Consider the following 27,983-nt stretch of genomic DNA (forward strand, 5'->3'; position numbering starts at 1 on the left):
CTCTCCCATCTTTATGAAAAACAGAGAGAGGATGGAAAGGGATGGATCAAACTCAGTTATATTTACAGTCATAACACAGGAATAGTGACCTGCTGGCAACTGAGTTTCTCTGTCCATGGAAAGTGAGAAGGAACTTTTCAATATGTCTGTTGGGGTCTATAGCCAGCCTCTACCTATCAATTCTATGCAGTAGTGATGCAGGACACCACAGGCTTAACCAATTAATAATCTAAAAAGCTGTCAGTAAATGAGTCCAGGTAGAAATCATGAATTATGGCTCAAGCTGGGTGTTGTCAGCATAGTTTGGAAAAGGTATTAGGACTGCAAGGATTTGCACACACCTGGAATCTGATGCACATCTGACACACAAGCATAGTGGATGTCTGATTGCAACGGGCTTTGTGTCAGAGAACAGAACTTCCCCAGTTTTGCTTTGCTGTTCAGCTCTTTACAACTACTAGTCCTCTGAGCTTCTACATCATACAAACCCACATGCTTAAAAAGGAATAGCACGTAGTTGCTAGGGAAAAGGCATTGTTCATAAAGCAAAATTTACTCTTTGATCTACAGCGTAGTCTCTCTAAACAGTGAGCAAGAAATATCTTTTACATTTTAAATGTCTATATTCTAGCAGCTGTTTGCCATCAGAACATTTCTGTTTATAGTTTCATTTTAACAAAAATTATTGGAGGTTTGTAAGTTAGTATTAACATTTGTTGCAGAAACACCTTGTAGCTTTTGTGCCGATCTTGTATAAAGACTGATTTCTAGTCACAACTACCAGCAGAGCAGCTTTCCATAGGAGCCTAGCAGAATACAGAAACACCTGTAAAATTTGCTTCATGTACTTTCTTCGGCAAGTGATGTCTTACAAATGACCCCTTCTCAGTCAGGACTGCAGCTTGAGGCCCAAAGAGCAAACAGTTGCTTTTTATTTGGTGGCATACTTTCTGTACAACAGGCAAGATGGTCACCTTCAGACCTAAATCTTGGAAAGCAATACGTCATGTCTTCGTATCAGCGTCCTGCTAATTTCTTCTATACTGCGGCATCCTAGAGGACAAGTTACATATTGGTCAAAAGCCTCACTTTTCTATCCCATTCTAAGCTTTTCTTTTTTTTTCCTATCGCATTTCTATCTGCATCATCAAACAAAAACCACCCCCTAGTGACTTTTTTTTGCCACTACTTTTCTATGGATTTATCACTTTCCTTGTCAAAAACATTTATACTTGTTTTTACTTTAATCTACTCAGTTCCCCATGTATAGGACAGGGTTAACAGCAGTCTCTTTTCTCATCTCTCTGCAGCTTAATCTGTTTATACTACATTTCTATCTCCCTTCTGTAGGTTACTATAGCACCTTGCACAGGGCAAGTGAAAGCTCTGAGGAAACGAGAGACAGAGGTGGTTGTTACTGAGAGGAAACAAGTCTCACCTGTCAGGGCCATTGCCAGGCGAAACTCTTCCTTCAGCATCTGGAGAACTTCTTTTGCTCCTTCTTCACCCTAGGCAATTAGGAAACAACGTGCACTATTATATGTACATGTAGCTCGTGTGTAGATACAGATAACATATAAAGAACATTTCATGGACAACCCTGACTCTTAAGGATTTGATAGAAAGTTTTAGATTATTATAAAGATCTGGATAACCACATGCATTCAGAAACCCTCTCTCACACACACCCCTACAGGCACACATAGACACGTGCACATACACTAAGCCTGAACAGCTAGTCTAGGTATCTAAAAACATAAGTTTGAGATTTTTGTGACTTACTTGATAAACCAAGCCCCAGACGAGAGGCCTTCCGATGAATACAGCTTTGGCACCCAGGGCTAACGCTTTGAGAACATCGGTGCCTTTTCTTACACCACCGTCTAGGAACACCTCTACCTTCCCCTCCACAGCCTCAACGATTTCAGGCAAGACATCAATCTAGAAGAGTGAAACCAGGAATACAGCTCGTCCACTTCTGCAGCACAATTTATTTTTTGAATTCAAGCTTAAAAAAGCTAAATGAGTAATTGCTTGCTTAATTGTATGCACTAGTAATACAGCTTTGTGTTCAAAAACAGAATTGACTTAGAATGTTAGCGGATACACAAAAAGGTCAAATTTACTTGGACAGTCAGATAAATAAAATGAGAATCAGCAGGATCACATAAAATGTCCATCTAATCCTATCACATGTATCCAACACAAGCCAGTCTGAAATACTTGTGAAGAATTTAAGAAATACCAGGCACAGATGAGGTCTGCTCCTTGATATTGCCCTCCCCAAACCTTCAGTGTTCAGTAGGCTGGGGATAAAATTGAATCACTGGCTTTTTAAATAACCATCTTCACTTTCTTCCTTGAAGTCATCATTAATTTTAATGAGTGCCAGCTAGCACCAAGGAACACAAAAGTGGGCATAGTACATAAAGACACTGAGTAAGAGATGTGTCATGAGGAACTTGTTCTTAGAGTTGACAGAAAAAACAAAGAATGTGTTTTTCCATTTGAAAATGCATCTTGATTACAGGAATAGTTGTAGAAGGAGCTTCTTAATATAAGGAAAATCTAGCATTCTCTGAATTTTGAGCAAGATGGAAAATGTTTTCTTCTACTATTATTCTACTATATCTACTATTTTCTTCTACTATGTATATTGCTTTTACCAATTTCCCCTTACTCCCTACACCATTGGTAAAGGTAAGGGGGAAAAGAATGCTTAGTGTTCCCAAGGTACAGACAAGTAACCAGGGAATTTACTAACACGTCAACACCATGCAAGAAGTCCCAGGAAGAGATGAACCTCCTGAATGCAAGGCTCAAGCATTACATAGCAACTGTTCCTATAATGCCTCAATAGTTCCTTTTCATGAATATCAGGAAAGACACAGAACTGGAAGCCAAGTACTAAGGAGACTGGAAACAGTGTGTGGTAGTAAGACAAAAGGCATACAAATTCATGTCTTTCAAATACGGATGCAATTCATTTCCTTTCTAATGGATAAAAAATGACCAGGAGATGAGGGAAAAAACGTGAAAGTACAGTTTGTTTTTAGATTTGGATTAAAATTTTCTTGAAGTTTGGCACTTGCTGTGATTTTTTCCCCTCCCTTTGGTTTTGCTCTCTTGCCAAACATATTTTGGATCTATTTCCATACACAGAGACCACTTTCTACATCCTGACAAACTGTACCAACATTAAAGTGCTATAATAACTAAAGTATGATGCAAACAATAATTAAAACATAGATTTCCTCAATGTGTAACTAGACACTAGAAATATTAACCAGCTCGGGTTCAGCTCACATTCTGGAAAACCATGAAATTGTTTCAAAACCAGAAACACTTTGCGTATTCCAATACAGATATTTACATTATGAAAACTGCATTGTGAAATAGTCCTTTGTAAGATGAATTCCAGTGAACATGCCAGCTTTGATAGTGCTTTCTCATCTGCACAGTGAACAGTGTTGCAAAGGAATAACTCAAAACAAGTAGTTCACAATTTTAATTTGTTCTACTTGGCAAAAAATAATAATTCTGTTTCTTGAGTTCTCATTTTTCAATTTTTTTTTTTCAATATCCTCATACATTCTTCCTGTTGGGTTACCTCACACAGACTTGCCCAAGATTTTTCCAATACGCTCGGTAAAACTGAGGCATACATTCTTAAAAGGTGACAAGAAGACAGAAGTTAAAGAAGATAAATTTATTAAGCATTAGGCACCCACCCTCTGAAAAGGCAGGTAATCAATGGGTCCACGTGAAGACCTCTGAAGGATCAGCTGGTGAATGAAATCAACTGGGGAAATCCTCAGCTGCCCCCAAGGAGAAAAGTAGAAATGTTTCAGAGCAAGAAGGGGGGGACACTAGTGGGCCTGCAGGGCTGAACTGCTAAGACTTCACATACAAAACATTCTGCAATGGAAAAGGGCTTGTCTCCTCCCTCCAGAAAATCCTCATGGAAAACAGGAGGTTTTTCATCAAGGGCACATCAGGAATCCTGAAACAGTCATATCTGGGCTTTGATTCTCCTCCCATTCATTCTCTCTTTACTTGTGCAGCTTTCTCACACCAAATGAAGCATGATGAGTGATGATTGGAATTTTGGGGGTTTTCCTTCAGCCTGAACACAACCTTTTTCACATTCCTTTACTTCTTTCATTTTTGTCAATTGAGAACTTCTCAAATTCCTTTTTACCTTTGGAAGATGTACAGGGTAGCATAGCAAGGAAAAGGAAGAAGGAAAAAACATGTAATTTAACCACCCTGTACCTTTTTGAAAGGTGAAAAGGTTTGAAAGGAGAAAAGGGGAGAGTTTCCTTCTGTCTTTAGCTGTTCTGTTAACTTAAATTTTCAGAAGTCTCCAGAGAATATTAAAAGGGGATAGCATCTTTAGTGCAATCTTTGGTGATCTACAAACTGCAACAAAGGGTTTCTAAAGGAATGAGGAAGACAAAAAAGACAAGAGTAGAAAAAAGAAAAATAATCCTAATTTCTAACAGTGTAACTGCCAGTAATATGCTATCTGAAATTGCTCCTCTGGATTCCAGTGCTGGCTACTGCAGCCAGGAAAGGGTACCCAGGTAGCTTGAAGAAAGTCACACGTAAACCCTCCAGGCATTTTTCAATTGATCTGACAAAGCGGAGGCTGATTCTAACTCAAAGTATGCTGTGACATACTAAAGAGAAGGAAAGAGAGGGAGACGGGCTCATAGGTTAAGGCATTAGACAGATATATTTACAGTTTTTTTCCTCCAGCTACCATGTATTCAGCAGAAGAAAACAAGAAGCCGAAGACAGAGAGGACTTGTTGCATACTGGCACCAGTACTTACAGTTGCAGGGACTCCATCAAGCTGTCGTGCTCCATGATTTGACACCAGGATACCATTTACCCCAAGCTTTACAGCTTCTTTAGCATCATCAGCTGAAAAAAAAAAAAAAAAAAAAAAAGTAATAAGAAAATACTCCTTTCCAAAACTGGGAGTGCAACATCATGAGGGAAATTATGGCATCAGTTAAAAAAAAATAAAAAAATAAAAAAATAAATTGCAAGATACTGGGAAACTACTTAGGGCTTCGTCCTTCCAAATGCTCATCTCAACACAGAATAACAGTTTTGTCTTTAAGCAAAAAAAAAAAAAAAACTAGAAATGTCACTTGAAATCCTGGAGCAGAATATTTTTTCATTTTGGCTTATCAGCCATTTTGATGGCCAGTCTTTTTATTCTCTTTTCTCTGTCCTGGAGCACTCCCTAAAATTCTTCTGCTAAATGATTTTCTCAATGCCGTAGTTATCAATAAGATTGCAGTAATAATCCATAGTAAATGAAGTTATTTTACCATCCTCAGTGCTCTTTTGACAGAACAGAAATCCAGCTTTCCTTTAAGTAGCACACAACTCATGTTAGAGTGAGGGTTTACAAGTAAAATATTTGATCTTCCTGACTATGTGATTTCCAATACGACTGATGTTACACCAACCTATGAACTTAAATAGAATTATTATTATTATTCAGGCCTGATAAACCACAAACCTTGACCTGTACCTTCAACCAGCAAAATGCAAAACCCCCTTCTTTGACCTTATGCAAGAGAGCGCCTTGCCTGCTCCATAGGAAGCAGTAGAACTACACACCCCTGAGGATTCCTTTCATGACGATGGGCAGTGAGGTCAGCCCTCGAAGCCACTTGATGTCCTCCCATTTAACACTTGAATCAATTGCCTCGGCTACATAGACAGCCAGTCCACTGTTTTCTCCAAAGTCTTTTCCTGAGGAGAACGCCAAGTTGTTGCTTGTAAAATTTTTTAATCTAAAATGACAAAGAACACAGAAAAATAGTCTGAGAAATATTCACTGGAGTCATAAAAATATTAGTGCCGGCATTCAACACACCTGTGCTAAATTTGTGTTGTGTTGTAGGGCAGGAGCAAAAAAGCCTACCCCAGGATGTTGTATCAGGGTTTGTCAAAGTCAAGATCTTCAGCTGGCAAAACATTTGTTAACTTTGGTGCAAATTTCTTTGGCACAAGGCAGCACTCCTAATGTTTTTGAAGGAAATAGAATGAAGTCCAAAATCTAAAGGTTTGTCATCAAATCCACAATCAGGAGGCAAAACCCAATGAAAAGACTAATTTAGGGTTTGGGCCCAACCATCTATCCCGCCATAGACCTCGCGTGCAAAATAGGGCACAACCCTTAGCCACTCCTTTGGCCTCAGTTTCCCACCATATGGAGATTCCCAGCATCTCCAGGGGCACTGTGAGGATAAATGCATCAGACTGTGGGCTATTCAGATTCTTGAGCAGCAAAGGCTACACGTACCAAGGGAACATTGATCTTTCATAACATAATCCAAGACCCACAGACATCAAGAAGTGCACCTCTACTTACCCGTATCTGTAGCAGAAGTGCCCTTAGTTTTCACACAGCAAGTATTTTCCTGCCACTTCTCCCCCACCCCAATCCAGGGGATTCAAGCACTGAAGGAAATAGGGCAACATGTAGATGGTAGAGCAGAAAAAGGAAAGGAAATTTTCCTAAGTTCCATGAATTAGATGGAACTGCATGAAGCCTTGCAAAGAAATCAGAATTTTCATCTGGCTGACAAGACCAACATCCAGACAGTTCCTCTTGTGTACAATTCATCTTTTTTTTTTTTTTTTTTTTTTGTATATTTGCTTGTAAAACGTACGGGAACAAAGCTCACATGAAAACTTTAGCTATTATTTGCTCTTTAGCACCAAAGCAATCTAATCAGTTCTAGGAATCAAATGGTAAGTATCAGCCCCTGGCATCAGAGTTCAGTCTTACTAGACAAAGCAGGAGAGGAGGAAATGAGGGTGCATAGAGAAACTGAGTGCCTGAGCGCTCACAAACACCAAACCACCATCAGTGACACCAGTACCACCAAGGACACCCCTGTTCCACACCAGGCTGATTGCTCTGTTCTCTGGAAATTGCATGTCATTCCACGTTGTGCTATTTTATACTCATATTCCACATTTTGGGAACACACACTATTTTTGCACGGAAACTGGCTAGTTTCACTGCTGATTTCATGCCTGTAACAAGCAACATTTCACACGGGTTTTCTGTTCAGCTCCAAGCAAAGAAGAAAATGAGAAAGGAGCAGGCTCTCAGCAAGATTCAGCTTTTCAGCTGTTGGTTTGTGAAGGGTGGGGTACCCAGAGAAAAACAGAACCATGGATAAGATTATATAAATAACTGTTGTTTTTCTTGGACTGTGGAATACAGATCAACACTTGAATGAATGTTGCCTTACATACATTTCTGAGCACAATGGCACCTTGTTGTTGCTTTGAAACTTTGTTGAAAATCTGAAGCCAAGAAAAAGTTATCACATAACTAAGCAGAGCCCCACACTAGAGAATTTCACCACCAACTCTGCAACAAAACACTGAGAGTCATTCTGAAATCTGAAGGAATTTTAACCTTTAGAAATTACTTCAACTTCATATTATTTCATATGGTTCAATCAAACAAAACCTTGTTACTGGTGGGTCAGGTGGGGTCAAAGTGTTTCAGAAATGCTCTATTGCTTGTCTCAAATATTTCTTGAGTTATTTGACTCTCATTCAAAAACTGTTTATCTTTAACCCCAGGCCTTAAAATGATACTACCCCTAAAAAAAGCTCTTAAAAATACCTTCTCCTTGGGTAAAATTTCAGTGTGTATCAACAAAGCTTTGTCAATCACGGATCTACAGCAGGATTAATACGTGGGGCATATGCATGCCAGCGGACTACATTTTACTGTCAGGTTTGTCCGGGATTTTTGCGTCTTCTGGTGCTTTTCTCATAAGATTGTACTTTAATATAGAAATCAGAGGCAAAGTTAAGGCTGTTCTGTCAGTCTTCACTATCTCACGTTAGCTTCAAGGACTAGAATATAGGCATGGGATCTGACAGCCCATGTTCTGGAGCTTTATACCTCCAAGGTGAACAATCAGATTTATTGTGCAGTCCCATAGCTTACCTTTGAAATGAGTATTATGAAAATGAAGAACCTCAGGATGTGATTTTTTATTTCTTGGTATGTTCATGTTACATATGGTACATACATGTACATACATAACAGTTGTAGGAGACATTGGAAGAGCACTTCAGATACATTAGTAGTATTCAAAACTAACTTTCACTCAGAACTCAAATCAATGCTTCAAAATACATTTTTTTTCTTCTTTTTAATTTCAATTTTGTTTTCATTTCCAGATTCTGAGTAAGAGCAAACACAGTACTCTTAAAATATGTCCTGATACTGTGGGCAGTATCAGAACCTTGTAAGTACAAGATTCTGGCAAGATTTTAGCTCTGTTTTGCTGCAAATCCAAGTCCTGCACATCCCATTCATTCCTTACCCTTCCAGCCAATCTTTGGCTGCTACCACTCTGCCAGCACTTCAGCAAGTATTAGTCAGGGTCTGTACAGTGTACCAACTCATATGCTCATCCCACATCCCACCGGCAGGCACCTACCTGAGGTGGGGAGGAAGCTGGAACTTGTTTCGCACATCATCGATGCGCCTTCCGAGAAACGGCGTGTCCACCGTCACGAAGATCCCTTTGTAACCTGCTCTCTCCGCACGCTTCACTAGGGATTTGGTAACCTCCCGGTCCTTGTACACATAAAGCTGCAGCCAGCGAAGGCTGTCAGGAGCTGCTTCAGCAACTTCTTCGATGGAAGAGGTCGCCCAGGAGCTCAGCATCATTCCTGTCCCCATGGCCTGGCAGGCTGGAGGAACACAAGGTCATGTTCAAGACTGCCCCAAACACAGAGGCTCCTCTAAACAGGAGCACTTGGCTCATAAGAGAGTGTCAGTGCATGTGCTTCCACACTGCCTTTCTTCAGCGTGAATGTGCTTTTAGTCTTTCAGTGCATGCTATGTTAATAGTTAGCAGTTACTAACAGCAGTGGGCTGCTGCAAGAGCTCTCTGGCTTATTCTCTGTGTTCATTGGCCAATTTCTGGCAACTGCTGTGTGCATGCTTGGGATGATTCCTGTTCTAATACTGGAAATAAAAGACATTATAATCAGAATAAGCCTAATCCCACATTACTAATTCTTCATCCTATGGGGGGTCTGTCTGTAAGCCCCTAGAGTCTGGCTAACACTCGTCGAGAAATTTTAGCACACATTTAAGGGCATACTTGCATACACACAGTCTTAAATGATCCCCCCCCCAAAAAAAATTCATTTTTCCAGCTTTTGGAATGCTGCCACATTGCTGCAGATTGGCATTTCAGGACTATCATTGTCAACATTGCTCTTTGGTCCTCCTTGCCACTGCCACATGTGCCCCCTCGAGCACTTGCTACTTTTCCAAGTTTTTATCATAGCACTTTGACTACTTTCTCCCCCCTTCAAGATGTTCGCTAGCATGAAGCACTTTTAATAAAGGTATCTCCTAGGACTTTTCTGAGCAAGCACCTGTTTTCATCCCTACAGGGTGTTTCAGGGCATAATAACAGAAGAGAGAAAGGACACAGTCCAGCAGGCAACCTTATTACACAGATGTGATCCCTGTTTTGTCCAAGATCTCCTGCCTAGCAAGTGTTGCTGTTTTTATAGCTCTTGTTGATTATAAAAAGGTAGCTACTGGCCTCAAGATTGAGGGCTTCTTATTTTCCACAGAAGAACTTTCCACAGATGTAAGCCAAAAGCACCAGCTAAAGTGCATTGTCCCTCTCATATGAATTAATATTGAACTGTAAGGATGGTTGGTTTCACAGGGGAACATTTCAGTTTCTTGCATGCAATGCATGAACGAATTTTATTTCCTCCCTGTCTGCATTTTTAGATTGTTCTTCGATATTGTATTATGCAAAATGTTAAATCATCATTCTGCTATTCATTTACCATTTCGTGCAAACAGAAAAAAACATCAGTTTGTGAAGTATTTGCTTGTAAAATAGTGCAAGCTGAATAAACATATGTAGGTACACAGTACAAATGTTTATGAACTTAAGAAAAAGGGTGCTGTCATACATCTCAGCCAATAACAGATTAGGTAGCTAATCACATTTTCTCCAACTGATAAACTGAGAGATGAGTTTGTTCCAACTAATCTTTGAACAGGGCTCCTATCCAGCTCCAAACCTTCAGAAGAGTGGTGGTAAACTAAGACTACAAAGCTAATGTTATGAACACTCTCACCCAAAGATCAGAGCCAACGTGATGCTTAGATTCAATGCCTCTACAGGCTTTTTTTCGGTGGGCCTTTAAAGATTTGAGGGGGAACCTCCACTTGTGTTTCCTCTGACATCTTTGCATCCTATCTCATGACCTAAAGGAGTGGGTCTCAACATCCATCACCTGATCCTGCACATAAAGCTTCACTCTTCTGGAAAAGTAATGAAACTAAAAATAAAAATCTGGTCTTGCTGAAAGTGAGAGAAACACCCCAAGTGGCAGTCCCCATCCAGGAGTCCCTAAAGGAGAAAAAGAAGATGTGCAGGTACAACAGACAAGTGGTGTCCAAAAATCTCCACAGAGGCCAAAGGGAGGGGAGTTCATAGCAAATGTTATTTGCACTTCCCTCCTTCACCTTCAATAACTGTACAGTGAAATCACTCCTGAGGTGTGGGCAGCCCCATGGTCAAACATCACCAAACAATCCTAGATGGGGTCAGGCAGCTCAAGGCTCTGTGCCAGCTACCTCCACAGGGTGATTTCCAAACTGGGCTGCACTGCAAACCAGCTAACCTCATACAACTACATTTTTATGAATATATGACTTATTCTTTTAGAAGTAATCTATCACTTAAAGTAAAATAAAGGAAATAACACTGTAAAACTCAAATATTATATAAAGCCTATTTTTCTTGGTCTACCACAGCACGCTTTTTTTTTTTTTTTAATGTAAATGGACCTCTGTTTCAAAACCTCATCTCCAGCCCATGAAGGCATTAAAAAGTGGTCTTTATGACAGCATTTTATTAAATAAGGATTACAAATCTCAGGGTTGAAGCTTATGAACAGCTTTTTCAAATAAATTGGATACAGCCACAAGGCAGCTTTCAATCAGTGAAAATACCCATGCCTTTTGTCTTGCAGGTTTTGCTACCTCATGAAGAGCTGCAAACTGCAGAATCAACAGATTTTAAGGAGCAGCTTAAAGAAACATCTAACAAGCTTCAGAAAGTGCTGCCCACTTAAAATCACCTTCTACTCCCAAAAAGAAAAAAGGTATACATCACAAGAGACAGCATATAACACAAAACAATACAGATGCATCTGTGCTGCCCGAACAGGAACCTGAGGTAAGGTAATGTTTTTCACCCTCTGGCTACCCAAAGAAAAGGTGCATTAGAAACCACCGATTTGTGTTGTATTTTGCAAACCAGTCATTTGCAATCAGGCTGCAACTTAATCAAAAAGCTAAGTGGGTCAAACTGTTGAAGTCTTTGCTGAATAATCCTCACAGGTCAATTGTTTTATAGTATTCCATTGTCAATCAGATTGGAAATGCATCTGTTGCCTAATTTATTAAGATTGATGTATCTGAGCAAATACAAGCATGTGCATATGGGATAGTCTCCTAGACTCCATTTGAAGTGAAGTGAAGTGAAATAGTTACAGGGTATAATTCTCCTCATTGTCTATAAAGGCAGCCTCCAGTGAATACATCACATGTAAATGATTAAAGGTAGGTGAGTGGCATCACACCACAGCCCTCCACTTCAATCACTGCAATTTTAAAGTCATGTTCAATTATTCTTGCTGCTGCTGTGTTTGCTTTACTACAACATACAGGAACAAAAATCTGAACTGAAATAAGGTATAAATATTAACTGACTCAAAATAAAATCTGATTCAGAGGAGTAAAAGAAAACAATTGACCGATTTAAAATTCCAGGCCTAGCTCACACTAGTCACTAGTAAAAATAATAATAATAATAAAAATCTTGCTCAGATCAGCTGTGGTGGTTTGTCACAAATCCCATTGTAAGTGATTTACTCAATCAAGTCCATTAAGTGATGCTAAGAAACAAGGGAGCAGCATTCCTTTTGCTCTGTCAAATATGAGTTCATGAATGAGAGGGAGGGGTTACTAACCCAGCAATTGCAAAACTCTCAGATCAGATAAGGGAAAAATGTAAATGTTATGGTTCAATTTGTCTGTAGGTATCCATTTATTTCTATTCTTACTTTTATTCTGAATATATACAGCCCTAAGGACACAAGAACAATTGCAAAAGCAGAAATGGAAATAGAAACCACACAGTATATTCACTGAATAGAAGATTTTAAACACAAAATACCATTTTAAATACACACAAAAAATATCCTTTCAACTTACCGGGATATGTGGCAATAGAGAAGGTAACACTTTCATCTTATTTAAGATTAGATTTTTGATAAAAATCAAAGTTCAACTATCCCAAATTAGGCTATGGAGTTTTCATAAGAGTGTACTCACAAAATTCCTCTCTCATTCTACTTTTATAGTTAACCACTCTCTGCTAAAGCACCGGCTCAACACATATATTTTGGGCATCCCTGGAGATCTTTAAAAGACGTTTAGATGTAGAGCTCTGTGATATGGTTTAGTGGAGAACTTGTTAGTGTTAGGTCAGAGGTTGGACTAGGTGATCTTGGAGGTCTCTTCCAACCTGAAGGATTCTGTTATTTTCACAGTCAAATTCAAAGTCTATGCACACAACAGTTTTCAAAGTTTTGGAGATTTCAGCTTTTGGTTCTAGTTGACCTGTGTTTTTATTTTGATCATTTTTAAGGTTTTGACAATTTTGTAGGCTTTCAAAAATACGATACATAGTCTCAGAGTATTGCTAGTTTTTTTCCCTACCTCAAATCAGGATTTGCCAAAATATACTTCTTCTTACATGCATAACTGCAGTTGAAGAAAACAGAAGCAGTTCATTTCCTCTAACAACTATATTTTATATTTCAATTTAGGGGTGCTGCAAATACTTTAATTTACTATTACAAGTCAGTCCTAGATCCGTATTCCCACGGGAAACTTGCAGCAACATGTGACATTTGCCAGAGTTTAAACATCAGATTTTTTTTAAACCAGCCTTTCCTCATGCCATTTCAGACCACCTTTTTTTTTTTTTTTTTTTAAGGTCATCTTTTAAACCCAAATCCTGAGCATTGCCCAAAACATACATTTACCTCTGTACACACTGCAGGTTCCCACTGAGGTCAGTGGCAGAGCAGAAAGCATGGCATTAGGCACACACAGGAGGTTAGGGGGAGCTTTCAAGATCAGGACGATAAAGCTTTAAGTTCTTTGTACTCCACCTTAGTTCAAGGCCAAATGCACCTCTAATTGGGATATGATGGGGTGTTTAAGAAAGAGGACCTCCACAGACTTCGCTCCACAGCTGCTTTGCATAGGCACAGGTGTCTCAGCCCCATTCCCACCTGTCCTGAGCCACTGGAAACACCTGAACTGAGATACAAGGACATTTATTTTCATTAAGAAAGATAAATGCAAACAAAACAAGACTGTCTCCTTTCTTGGGGAATTCAACTAAACTATTTTACATAGCAACGAATCAAGGCTGATCATGGGACAGGACCTACTTGTGAAGTCCACAGGAGAACAGAGCAATGATGGTGGGACACTGGAACAGGTGGCCCATGGAAGTTGTGGATGCCCCATCCCTGGAAGCATTCCAGGCCAGGTTGGATGGGGCTTTGGCAACCTGGTCTAGTGCAAAGCATCCCTGCCCACAGCAGGGGGGTTGGAATTAGATGGCCTTTAAGGTCCCTTCCAACCCAAACCATCCTGTAACTCTATAATAATGATTCTCAGCCCTTTTTTCATCTTTAAACCATGTTTCCCTCCTAACTCTGCTGGGATATCACTACATTAACTGATACTGAAAAGGTACGGAGTTTATTCCTGTGGGCAACCCAAAGGCAACGTACCTCAGTGGAGAGCACTGGAGAAGGTCCCAGTTTAACTTTTCTTGTTTTGTCAGGGTTACCTTCCTTGTATGGAAAGGGTAAATCTCGCTATTTTTCTCTTGCTCTGCAACTTCCCACTGTTTGCCTTTTAGGGGCATCTCAGAGGCATGTTGGTCAAAAAGCCCCACTGTGGTCATTTTTCCCTGAATCCACTGTCCCCGTGTTCGGGGCCAAAGGACAAGTTTGGGATCAACATGGTGTCCTTTTGGCACAGTGGTATTTCTCAAGAGAAGTAGCTATGTTCTTTGAGTTGCATCTCCTAAGAAACAGAGTTGTTTAAAGTACTTAACATTGCTCTCTTGACGAAACACACTTGGCTGAGAAATCCCCTGCCCAGACTTACCTCACTTACCCCTTTCAAAACTCTCTGTGCAAGTTGGGCCGACAGCTTGTTGACACAACATTTTGTCAGCTGGGCAGGAAGGCAGCAGGGAAACACGCTGCCAGGTCTGAAGGGCTGTCATGCCAGAGCACCTGTATATAGTTGCACCATTAAGTCCCCTGGCCATACACATCTCTGGGGGAGTGAGGATTAGGTCCCGTGTTGTCCCACATGAATATTTTCCTTTCAATGACTCTGTGTAGTAGCCATACCCTGAAATTTATTTTATTAGATCATATAAGTAGCAAGTGAGAGATGGGTGCAAAGTCCTGCTGTTGTCACCATGGGACTGAGCACAAAAACCAGCAGATCACAAAATACTTTGCTCAGTCATGGAAACATCAGATGAGCACAAGAAACCTGAATTCAGATGTTCAGCAGCATTAAAGAAACAAAAAGTGTTTCAGAAGCCTGTTAGGAGCCAAGGGAGCAAAGGTATTGATCCCAGTCTAGGTGAAAATGATAGAGCTGACAGTAAGTAAACAGGTGGGAAAAACACTTTTCAGCCAGTATTCCTCTTCTCTATTTGGCAAAGCAGACTGTGCAGATGCATCACAGGTGATGGTGAAATCCTTCTTGAGTCAGCAGTAACTCAGAAAGCTGTTTGAGAGCAATTGCAGAGTAAACATAAAATCACCAGATCTAAACAACTAGCATTCAAATTTTTTGAAAGATCCGGCCAAGAAAACAATTAAGCTGTTCAGCCCAATTTTCAGTAAATCTAAGAAAAGTCAGGTACTGCAGTACCACTTACGGGCTAAACCAACAGAATACAAGGTAATCAGTCAGTAAGAATTAAGACAGCGTTATGCAATTAGCATCACTATATAACAATAGAAATCTTGATAAAATAATGCTACATATCTGCTCATGATCAAGTGAGATTTCAAAAAATTTGCTATTTCTTGCTAAGCAGCTGGATAATGCACAAGATTTTGTTTCAACGTACTTAAAGGTGGGTCCTATTTACAGGACCATGAGTGCTACTGTACTCATGGGCGAGTACAGACAGAAAACAACATGGGGATCACTTTGGTTTGCAAGTACAGCATGAAGTCAGGATGGAAATGAATATATTTGCATTGAGGAACAGTGAATCTTCCAATGGACAAACAAGGGAAAAAAATGGAAAAATTATGCTGAAAAGTGTTTAGAGAACAGCCCTTTGCTCTTTAATGGTGGCTAAGATTATTCATTGAATTTGGCAAATATTTTTTAAAGAAGCTGAAATTGGAGTGGGAAGGACAAGAAAAATTCACCAAAGTCAAAATGTCATGCATTGATATTTTCAAAATGGAAATGTTTTCTTCTGAGCTAACACTTTTGTTTCAAAAGTGAGCTATGGTTAAAAGCATTAGCTAGTAGGAAAGTGAAATAAAACATTGCCTTTTGGATCAAATTAAACGTTTCAGTTAATCCAAAACAATTTTCCTCCCAATTTTTCAGTTTCTACTGAAAAGGAAAATCCTGTATTTGAAAAATTGCCACAGACGAACTACAACAAAAATGCTAGGGAATACACTTGAAGAAAGCCCTGAAGAAGAAAAAAAAAAAAAAAGAATAACTTCTGCCAGGTCCATGAAATGGTTTAAAGTATGAGAAAGCACTCAATAAGGAAGGACTCCATGTCCTTTTAGATATGTCAAAGAAAACTGACGAGCAAACTTATTGCAGCCTGTATGGACTATATATATAAAGTCTAGCCAACAAGTATAACAAAATCGAACCTCTGGAATTTGAAGCTATACAAGTTTTGACCACAATTACAGCTTATACTGTTCAGAGTGGAGTTAACTTTTGGAGTAACTTACAAACATTGTGTTCAATTGCCTACCATCAGGAACTTTTAATATCACAATTCAACACTTTTTTTTCCCCAAAAATTAACCTTTACTAATGAAACCAAATTGTTGATGAAGGTGTGTTTACGGCAAGTGGCAAGACTTTGACCTATTTTAAGTCAGACACATGCTCCTTTACACCAGTGTGGTCATTTGTGGAGCAGCCTCCCTCAAGGAGAAACAGCAGCTCCCCAAAACACAACTCCTGCCTGAAGCAAGGGGTCTGCAAAGGAAGTTTTACCTAATGAGAGACAGCATGACATCAATGCCCTTCTCCCCAGAGAGGACATTTATGCAGCAGCCTGCAGGCAAACACACTGGAAGAGCAGAGCAGATCAAAGCACAATGCTGTTGCTTAAGGGAAGTCACTGGTAGGACTAGACATTGCTGATGAAATACAAAAACATAGGGAAAAAAAAAAAGTTGCTATTTCTACCTGCACCACCCTGTTCTGTAGGTGAAGATGACGCGAATCCAAGGTTCTGAGGTTCAATCCCAACCTGGCAGCTGCATTTCTTGTGGCACCTGCAGGGTAGTGCCCAGGCACACGCACACACGTGCACTGTGGGCGCTCCTCTGGGCAGCTGCTATGCCCCCCAGTGAAAGTCAGGATGCATGATGCCTGGTCCTACAGCTACTCAAGCCAGGAGGGGACTAGGCTCAGACCACGCTGTGCTTTGTAAGGACCATCACAACAGCTGTATGCATTGTTTCCTATACACCTGAGCCAAAATTCAAGCTTACAAGTACATACTGCTTTCAGAAAAAGCCATGAGACTATGGATCAGACTTTCTTGCCTTGCATAAACCAGTGCAGATGAAACAAATGTGGATTTAAAGCAACCAACAGCCTGGCCACTTGTATTTCTGAGGTATCACTAAGTTTAAGAGAAGTTGGATGTAACAAAACCCTTGATCCCAAATGTCCCAAATTTAAGGGAAGCTTTAAGCCAAACGTGTACTTTACAGCTAATCCCTGTCATCTTATAAGGTCAAACCAAAAGCTTGGCATCAATTGCCCTGCTCCACCTCTAACAGAGCACAAAACTGAGGACTTTTTCTACAAGAAATGCTAATGCAATACAGAGGGTGTGATTTTAATTACACTGTCCTTAAAGAGATGAAAAATTTATCAACTCCCAAGGATATGTTTATTTGACCACATTTTCAGACCATTGCCAGTACACTAAGCTCTCCCCTAGCTTGAAAATCCAGGAATATTAAATGCAATAATCATGTTACAGTTTGAAACTAAGTGCAAAAGAGTCAGGAAATTCCAAAATTAAGTTATCTACCACAACCATAACTCAACCCTAGTAGTTAGCCTTATTTTATCACTCAACTCTATATGCAGTTTTAGATTTATGATATAAAATGTGGCCAGGCCATAGTATTGGTGGATATTTTTGTTAAGAAAAATCTTGGGTTTTGTATATTTCTAATCTCACTCTTAACATTGCATTAATGTGTTTGCACTTAACAGTATTATGCTTCAGAGTTTCCTCCCAGCATAACCTGGGCCAGAAATAATTCACAAGCATTGCCAAAGGCCAGGACAGCACTAACGCAGCTGACAGGACGCTGCTTCTCCAACCAGTTCAAGGTATTCGAGCTCCATCGTGTGGAACGTGCCTGCACATACAATACGCATGCTATCTGGCTTCTTAATCAATTTCTTAGCAAAAAAAATATAAATAAATAAATAAATAAATAAATAAATAAATCCCCAAATGTACTATAAATTAAAAAAAAAGCCTCCTTTGACAGAAAGGAAAACTCAGATTGTTCCTTGTTGAGAAGCAAAGTCTAAGCCTCACAACAAGGCTGAGTTTGCTGGAGGCCTTGGGAAACAATATTGAAGTGTTGCAGCTCGTCACAGTGAACCTCCCAGCAATGCCGCATTTTAACAAGAATCAAGACCAGCTGTCACTGCAGGGCATATAATCAGACTCACTTCACACTAGCATTTGCTGCATTGGTCATGGAATTGCTGTTAAATTAATAACTCATCCATGCACAGGACTACTTCTGTTCTGTAACCGTTTCCATTCTACCAGCATTTGGGCATTGAAACGCACACCCTGATGCTTTTTGTATGCAGCAGACACACCATGTGGCCTCTTCTGAGATTGTGTCATTCTGCAACTTGGATTAAAGGAGTGAGAAATTTTCACATTTGAATTCTGTTTAATACCCCATTTCTCACACACTTTAAGGATGCCGGCTCCACAACAGCAACCTCTTTGCGTATCATCTAGCTTGGAGGAGCCCTTTTCTTGCCTGGGATGTCCTAAAAAAAATGCCATGTTTGAAGCAAAAGGTCTTAAGATAGGCAAGGGCTTCTGAGGCAAAGACATGGATGACCACTGGTGTCCATTAACAGACTTGTGAAAGGAAGCATATCTTGTCATGAAAATATATACACATTTACATTTATAGAATGTATAAATATACAGATGTTTTCAATTTTTATTTTGATGAAAAATGATATTAAGGATTCCTGCAGGCCTGTGAAACATCCATAGTTAGGAGAAAGCACAGATGCTCTGGTGGAGTGGGCAAGGAGGACACCAAGGGGAGATTTCTGGCACCAGGTGACTGTTCAGCCAAGCAAAAAGTATCCACAGCTTGCAAATTCAAGCCAGAAAGAGGCAGCTTTTATTTATTTATTTATTTTAATTGCCATTTCTGTTTAAAAACTAATAATTTATTTTTTTTTAAAAAGGTGATTTTTCTACCACTTTATTCCCAAAACAAGACCAAATGACTTTCCTAAAAAGGTGCTGCCAAAGTGGTACAAAAACAACCTGCCAGCAGTTGCAGGGCTAACATAATGCAGTCATACTAGTTAAATACTGTAGTCTTTCGTAGCCCTAAAAAGCTAGGGATGCATTTTTATTACAGAGGATCACAAAAATATTTCTGCTGGTTCTCCAGAAAGACACAATCTTTAACAGAAGACAGTTACAACAGACAGAGGGCTGAAGAGAGGAATCCTGGAGCCATCACACAGCTCCAGCTCACCCACAGAGGGACATCAGATGTTCTCCTTGGCCTCTTCCAGTTGGGTCACACAACCTGCTGCACTTTGCGTCACCCATGTCCAGTTCTCCACATTAATCTGTATTTGTTGTGACATGGACTAAAGCTAATAGTAATTCTTTCCCCTCCATTTTCACCCTTGAGAATTAAGTACTACTATTCTGATGTGTCAGACTGCAACCACTGTTGAAGATGTTTGGGCAAAGCCTGTGTATGCCTTAAGTCTGGGATCCAGATCAAAGCCACCTCCTGTTCTGATGTCCTGGGCATCTACCTTTTCCATCTGAAGACACAGAAACAAGTGCCCACCTGCTCCCTTCCCACCATTTTTTTTGTTTGTTTGTTTATTCAGAGATAAGAGGACTGCAGGGATGCTGCACGGTTTACCTTTAGCAGTAGCCATCTCTCCATCAGGGTGAGCCATACGCTGCATAGCAGTTGCTCCAACACAGATGGGCATGCTGATTTTCTGCCCTAAGACTGAAGTTGACAGGTCCATTACAGACACATCCCTGAGCACCCGGGGGTACAGCTTCCACCTGACAAATAAATAGAATAAAATACCTGCATCACTGGAATTATAGTTCCTAACGTCCAAGAGCAGATTTTCCTGTTGTCAAGAGAAAACTGGTGAAAAATGGAGGGGAGGATGCTGCAACAAGGCTCTAGGGAGGAGATTGCTAGAGCAGAACATTGTGCGACCTGGAGCTGTAGAGAACACGTACAAAGCAAGGAACAAGCAGGCAAGAAAGGACCAAAATCAATGGAGAGCGAAAGAGGCAAAGATCCTTTGAAAACAGTTGGCTGGTATCATTTGAAAGAAAAGATGGGAGCTGCAAAAGAACATTTAGTGAATCCCTGCTTCCCAGAAAACCTTGGGACAGAGCTGGATGACGGAAGGTGTGCAGGAACAGAAGAAATTAGTCACCCTCTCAGCTCCCTTGGTTGCTTGTTTGATGGGCCAGGGAGCCAAAGGATACAGGATTTTTGTATAAAATGAGCCTGGCTAGCATTCTCACCCCTTCTTGTCCCTGTGCTCTGGGTCTCTGCATTGAGAAAAATGAGCTGCCACACTTCTTCCAGTGGAAAACAGGTGAGCAGGATCACTGCCTTGGCTTTTCTCAGGTCAGAGGGGCATGGACATTCACTGCATTATATCTTTGCTGACACCTTTTGAGAGCCGCTAGGCCAGGAGAAGCCCCAACCCCAGCAGACACAGGCTGCTGTGCATCACATGCTTAGCTGAAAAGTGACTGCAGCCCCAGGAGCAGCCCGTCATACCACAAAGACTTGAGATTTCCAGGAAAAGACCAAACACAGCCACTGTAATTTGGTACAGGAAAAGATCAAGTAGCACAATTACTTTCCCAAGAGACTAAATTACAATCTAGTCCTTGAATGACTTGGCCCTGAATCTGCTCAGCTGTTCCTGACCTTGCTTTGCTTCCAATGCCTCCACCAGAAACCACACCAACCCAGGGTTTCATTCTCCTTGAGCTTGGGTACAAGTGGAAGCTGACTCCAAAAGAGAACTAAAACGCCCACAACACACCTGAAGATGCAATCAGGCTGGACATCACAGGTTTGGACACAAAAATTTATCTCCTCCTTCCCGCTCCCAAATGAGGGCACAACAAGCCAAGGAACCCTGTCACAGGGTCAACTAGACAGCACTGGCAGTATCCAAACCTATCTTAATGTGGCTGGATTCATGGGGGTACATGTGAAAGTGGGCTTTTTCTCATCAACCACGCAATGTCATGGTGCAGCCGCTGTTAGCACAAGCCACAAGAGGGTGTGCATCAGCAGGTGCTGGCTCTCAGGGGTGTGCTCTGAGCAAGGTCCCAACGTTCTCTGCAAGCAGTAATAGGCTCTGCATCAATGTCTTACTAATGCATCCTTCCCTCTGAAAGACCGCACTTTTAGATGATTGCTATTGAATTTTTAATTAAAGAAAATAATTAAAAGCTTAATCTCTAGTACTGCCGAACCTGACTACCTGCTCAGCACTAGAATGCCTGAGGGAGATGGATACTGTTATTATTAGCATGAAGAGAGCAACCAGAGCCAGTTATCTTCAGACCGTGCTCTGACTCTGAGTAGCGGTCAGCTTGAGCTTGCATACTAAGCTGCAGGTTGGGGGTGGTTGGGAAGGAAGGAAGGAAGAAAAGAAACAAAAAAGTCTTTTCATTTTATAGGAAGATCAATTTTCATTTCTATACGAAGCCTGAGACACAGCCAGGATGAGACCCAAATTTCTTATGCTGTAGAGCACCGGGCCATGCTCATTCTCCAGAATGTGCTCCCCAGGGAGGAGAAGGACGGTTATGATGCTTGGAAGAAGAGATGCAGTTGTGGGAGTCAGCTGTATTATTCGATGCCAAGACACACACTGGAAGTATGTCTCCTCGGACTTGTTTTCATGCTTCTGTGTCAGATTGTTATTTTTTAGGGGAGGACAGGCTGAGGGTGGGACAAAGAAAACATGACTTTTTTCCCCCTTCTTCCTAATCTTCATTCCAAAGGCTTTCTCCCAGCTTCAAGGCATCTTTTCCCAGCAAATACAAATTCATTAATGATCTTGCTCAAGTTTACAGACTAACTCAAAAGCATAAGGATGTGAAATAACTTACCCTTTTCCAGCCACCTAGTTCTCAGCTGTCCCTGACCTGTAGGATTTTTTTTACATGGTGCAAGCAAAGCACACATTTGAGCGTCAGTCCTGAAGAACCAAATCTCTTTAGTTCTTTTAGCTCAGAAAAGAAGCAGAAAGAGCAAAGATCCCCTATCTCCCCCCAGTAGAGTATACAAGAGAAATGACACTGTTATAAGGAGCAATAAATGCTTTCCTTCCCACTCACCTTTATGTACCATCAAATAACTCTGTCCACAAGCTTTTTGGGGCCATCAGATTTATTAGCCCCAGAATTTAAACAAATATTTCTCCTGATTGATTTTGTGGCTTCTTCTTTCCTTGCATCTTATTAGGTCACACGCTTTAGACCAGCATCAAATCAACACTCATAACTGAGCACTTCCTGGGTCCCACAAACACCACCAAAGGGATCATTATCTTACTAATATGCTCTTTACAAAAGCAGCAACAGGTTTTATCAAACATGGATTTTTTTTCAGCTGTGCCTTTACCAAACAACTGAAATTAGGTATTTTCTGGACAATCCGTAGGGATATACCCTTAACAGCAGTAAGGATAAACCAAGAGCATTATTTCCCAGTAACCAGAGCACACTTTTGTTAGACTGCCACACAAGACATGCTTCCTCCAATTCGTTGAGCAAAAGCATTTGCAAGGTATTTTGTAAAGACCTTGTACATTTGTTATTTATCTTGTCACCCACACCTTTTTAAACAAGGCCCACACTTGCATGTTATAATCACTAATTACAAGTTGCTGCATCTTTCTTACCAGCTGGTGGCTGGAAAGTGCTGCACTGGGGAAGGTAGTGAGCTCTCCCAATTCAGACAACTTCAGCTGAAAGCTGTTTTGAAAGAAGGATGAAAGTGAAGGGGGATTAATGGGCTTTCCCTTTTCCTTCCCTGTTCAGAAATTTCAAAATGTAAATTATTCTTCAATTGAGTAAGATAAAGAGGAGAGCACTCATTTTTCAGACCCTTTTTCAGCTTTGAAAAACTGCTGAAATTTTCAAAATCTAGCACATTTTTCAAGCAGCTGTTCTCATTTCTCTTCTGAATTCATACTAAATAATCCCTTCACACTGCATCGCTAGCAGTGTGCTTGGGAAAGGACACAGTGTTCAGGCAAAGGCCCCATCCCAGCTCCAACCCTCTTTGATAACCTTAATCTCCCCTACTGCCTCTACTTCCCATCACAAGGGGCACGTACCATGGCTGCACAAGGCCAAGCAACAGCTGCTTTTGCTCGTGGAAAATACATTTTCTCTACCAGGATGTCTCACCATCCACACAACAATTCTTTTCAGAGCACGCTAAATCTGAGGTGAAAGACGCTGCAGAAAGATAACCAACCTGTTATTACAAGCATTCCTTTCTTTTCCCCTCCCTGCAACTTGACATGTTTGTTTGACCCCAATCACATTCTCAGCCTTAATTTAAATATTGGTCAAAAAAAGCATGTGCCCAATCATTTTAATGCCCTTAATACCTAGCTACAAGATGATGGTACATTTACAGAAAATATACATCAGTGCTGTCACTGATAAACAAGCTCCTGGTACATGACAACAAAATGCAGCATCTTCAAACGCCACTGGGAAGTCAGTGGCAAAACATGTCACAGCAGATTATCAGAAATGTATTCCTAAACACACATACTTCTACCCACATTAAAATGCGGAAAGAGGTGATTTTAGATTGATTTCTTGAGTGCCATCAAGCCAAAGGCACCCAACCAAGCCTTGCCTTGTCATAAAATCTATTCTTTATTCAGGCCTGTTGCTTTCTTGACAACTTGAGTGTGAATTTAATCACCAGACAGCACAGTGTTGGAAGGACATTCAGTGTTTCCAGACACAGAACAAATGCAAGGTGAATAAAGTCAGATGCCATAGGGAATAATGGATGCTCTGACACCTTAAATGATTGTCTCTGGCCTTAATGCCTCACTTATGCAAGTACCATTTCCACTTCATTTAGAAACTGAATAAAGAATTATCTGGCCTTAGCAGGAAAATGCTGATGTTGAAATGCAAGCACCAGTTCATCAGTCCAACATCAAATCTCAGATAAACTGGAAGCTAGAGCAGAATGACTGTACCTAGCGTTGACTTCATCTGAAACCTTGGTCTTCTGGGGGCATTTTATGCTCCAGTATCTAATTACAAGTCCAAACTACTTTAAGTTCATGTGTTGTCAAGAGGCCAGGACATGTGATTTTATCAAATGGATATGAATCGTGCTGTTCCAAAAATTGCATAGACCGTTCCAAAGGTATTGCATTATTTATCAACAGCCATTCATTTGCTAGATCTCTCCTTAATAATAATCTATTTCCATTGTAAATGCAACCACTAAGTTGCCAAAAACATTAAGAGCTCACAAACTTGACTGATTTTTTATTCCAGATAGAAAGTGTCCTATCATTCTGTCTCACCTTAACAATCTTGCACCATGCATTACAAAAATACTAGCTAAGAATTCATGCTTTTGGTCCAATTTCATGCTTTTTTCTTTTCCATTTGAATACAAATATTTATATAGATAACAATAAATATTTAAATACCGTAAACATCTTTAAACAGACCGAACCCTGTGTCCTGAAATGGTATTTACTAAACTTTTGACAGTAGAAATCAAAATGAGATTTCTCTGGTCAGTGGAAGCAAAGCTCTTTGTACTTCTTTCACAAAGTCATCTGACTCTGTGATCTTTGTGGGTGTAAAGTCCATCTTACTTTATATTTACCTACGATCTGCACTCAGGAGTAGGGAGATAACCAATAACATGTTTAAGACAAAGACTATGCAACTCAGGGACTGAATCCAGAGTGAGTAGCAGCCCTGCATCCATAATGGTTAGATCATGCTTCTCTCACAGAAGCATCATATTAAAAACAAAGGTTTTTGAAGTTGCTCATGCTGAAATTAGTCTTAAAAACTAGATAACCTTGGGTCTATACAGAGAGAGAGGGGAAGTGAAGGGAAGGTAACAAGCATAGTTTTGACTTCAATATTTCTGGCCCATGCCATCTCTTTTTGGCTGTTGATAAATTGTTTGATGATTTAATAAAACAAATCCCATTTGTCAGTCATTTGGATTTTATTAACTGCCTTTTGGAAGACATTTAAATGGTCTAGAGCAACTGCTGGAATAGGATCATCTAATACTCAGACAAATTAAGGGAGAGCAAAGACAGAAACACAGCTTCCACCTCCAGAACCACCCCCGCTTGTAACTTTAATGTTGAGGAGGAGGAAGCCAGTACACGGGCATTTCAGTCACACCAAGATCTGGCAAAGTTACACTCCCTCAGGCTGTTCAAGGCACTTCTAATTAATACCACCCTCAGTCACAGCCTCCCTGTGAGCTCTGCAGTTTTTGAATGCCTAAAACTGGAGGCTGAAAATACATTGAAAGATTGCAGGAAAGAGGTGAATCCAACAGGTGACCAGGCTGATGCAAGAAGGCCTGTATGAGAGGAGTCTGCTCCTGCAGTGGGAAACTTCAGAGCAAAGCTGCTCTCATCACTAACATTTAGCCCCACTAATACCAAGATGGCAACTTGACATACTCATTTTTTGTTAGCTGGTTTCCATACAGATTAGATCTATGATTCATGGTGTAACCGTGATTATGACCATGATTAGCTCTAGTAGGCAGTAGTTTAAAAAAAATAAAATACACACACTACCCTTATAGTTTATTACCTCTGATCACTTCTTCTGAACGTGCTATTCTTAACATTTTATTTTGGTTTTATTAGGGTAAATAGCCTTTACAAGGCATCTGGAAACATTCAATGAAGAAGCATTACACCCTTTCTTGCTTCTATTTGCTCCTTGGAGCAGTCATTTCATTTGTGTATGAACACCACCAAGCACAAGAAGATTTCAGTTGATAATGGGGGCTTCTGCATAGAGATGGAAGGTCCGAAATAACCAGTCACAGTGTAGGTTAGTGGTTGTCTTCTGACACTGTAAAGCTTTTCTATGTATGTCCCTAACATTAGAGCTGACTTTTGAAATGCCACCAGATGAATTACCAAGTTTTCTCGAATCTTAAGAAAGTTGCATGAGATTTCCAGTTGAATTGCTCACTGCCTGTGGAAAAGTAACAGGAGCAGTAACTAGGATTGCTGCTCTACAGCATTAATATTCTGCTCTGCCAAAAGCTTTCTGTGTATATCTGTATAAATCACTTAATTCTGGATATACAAGAAGCTACAGGCAACTATTTAGCTACAAATGAGCCTGAATTTAAAAGACTTGTACCTTCAAACCTGTTGATCCATTTTTAACTCCATTTAACTCATTCCAAAATCAGTCCCCTGGTGCTGTGGGTTTCCTTTCAGGCACCCAGCTCCCTCTGAGTGTGCAGGTCCTAACCCAGCAAGCTGCCTAGAAGTTAGCACTGAAACAAATACCTGCCCTTCCTCTAACCCTTAGCTGATATTTCATTTCAAAGGCATAAGGCAAACAATACCTATCACCACTGTAAAGTGATTTGAAGTCCAGCTAGTGGCAGGTGCTGTGAGATGAAGGTACTGTGGTGAATTGAGCCATACCCCATAAGGATGTGAGAATCCAGCCTAGTAAATTTTTCTACAGGCATGGGAACATCCACACCACTTGAGATTAGACTGAGCTCACTCAGTGACTCTTCATTAGTGCCAACTTTAAATTTCTACCCTATTCTGATGTTAAAAGAAAAAAAAAATGCAGAGTGATCCTGACTACTCCTGCAATGCAGCATGTAACATCTGTCCACATTTGACATTTTTGTTTGAGTTCAAGGCAGAAACTATTAGCCATGCTGCCAGGATGGGTAACATTTCTGAAAGAAAATCAAAGTAGGGAGGGAGAAAGATTAAAGATAAATTGGGAAAAATAGTTATGGTTTGTTAGACACAGCAGGATTAAAGACAAAGCCTTAAGAGATTAGCAAAAGAAGAGCGCAGGAGAGTTAGATGTCTGCACCAACAGAGAGTAACAGAAGGAAAGGGAAGTTAACACCTGCATGTTTAAACAGTTTGACTGGGCTCAACCAGGATGAGGTGATCAGCCTGCTGGCCACGTTCTCTCCTTTCTGCTCTGCTAGGGATGATGCTCTGGTAGCAGAGCTGCAGCACAGATTCAGGGAACGGGGAGCCAACATAACACAAAGTGATTTGACAGGAGTTTTGACACTCATCCACTGAATCTGACAGGAAATGTTGCTGCTTTACTCTGTGCTGACCTTGCGCTTCTGGGACAAAGGGTTGAGTGATTTGAGGTATTGACGACAGGAGCCCAGAGCTATGGTCTGCAAGTCAAAACTGGTTTACAATAGTACCTATCATTTACAATACTTCATGGTGAAGTGCTGACCTTTTGTTGGAAATCTGAACAGTCACACAGCAGCCACACAGTGCTGAGCACTGGCTTTCAGAGCTTTCTCCAGAGCACACCGCTAGGGTAGGAAGCTGCAATTTAGCAGCGTTGCACAGACTTACCAGGGAAGGCCACAAAAATAACTCAGTTTAGGAGGTACAGTTGTGTTAAAACTGACTCAGGACCTAAAAAGTACAATAATACAAGAATGTGTTCCCTGTATAATAGCTTAAAATGTAGAAGCTACACTTCCATCAGCTTATGAAATGTTGGTTACAACTGGAAAGTTTGTTTCCTGAAATAAAAGACACAAAATGCAGGTAAAGTTAGATCATGCTAGTGCATTTTTAGGACTGCTTTTTGATAGAAAATGTAAGGTAAAGGAAAAAAAAGGAGAGAGACAGATGTTCTGAGAAGGAATTCTTTGAGTCAAAAAATAAAGAAGTTTCAGAAAAAGTAAGTTTTGTTGACACAAAAAGAATATTACACTACATCTCCTAATAACATAACTTACGCACTCTACAACCTTAAATTATCCTCCTACCTTGAGAATGCTGCCACGTTATCTGCTAACGTCTCCTCGTCATCTGCTCCAGATCGGTAATAATCATACACTGATTTGGGGAGAAATTTTTTAGCATAATCTTCAAAATCCGAAATACAAACTGGCTTTCCAGACATGCTTGCAGATCTCACAGGATAACTCTTTAATCCTACTTTCCACTTTTA

At 40.4% G+C, this 27,983-nt stretch overlaps 1 protein-coding gene and 1 long non-coding RNA gene across 2 annotated transcripts in view; one reads left to right on the forward strand and one right to left on the reverse strand.

Annotated features, from left to right (window-relative positions):
* Window positions 1–19,607, forward strand: part of LOC140002079 (uncharacterized) — a 31,662-nt gene extending 12,055 nt beyond the window's left edge. The window contains exons 3-4 of the long non-coding RNA XR_011807956.1: window positions 11,080–11,285; window positions 17,669–19,607. This is a non-coding gene — a long non-coding RNA (uncharacterized lncRNA). The remainder of the gene's footprint in view (window positions 1–11,079; window positions 11,286–17,668) is intronic.
* On the reverse strand, window positions 135–27,983 carry HAO1 (hydroxyacid oxidase 1). Its single transcript, XM_005010822.6, has 8 exons — window positions 27,799–27,983; window positions 19,615–19,766; window positions 8,502–8,757; window positions 5,641–5,816; window positions 4,838–4,929; window positions 1,783–1,941; window positions 1,439–1,508; window positions 135–1,053 (listed from the first exon to the last, which is right to left on the reverse strand). The coding sequence occupies exons 1-8, from the start codon at window positions 27,933–27,935 to the stop codon at window positions 983–985; spliced, it is 1,113 nt and encodes a 370-aa protein (XP_005010879.1). The 5' UTR covers window positions 27,936–27,983; the 3' UTR covers window positions 135–982.

This window comes from Anas platyrhynchos, chromosome 3, assembly GCF_047663525.1.
Source record: "Anas platyrhynchos isolate ZD024472 breed Pekin duck chromosome 3, IASCAAS_PekinDuck_T2T, whole genome shotgun sequence".
In the NCBI taxonomy this organism is placed as follows: Eukaryota; Metazoa; Chordata; class Aves; order Anseriformes; family Anatidae; genus Anas; species Anas platyrhynchos.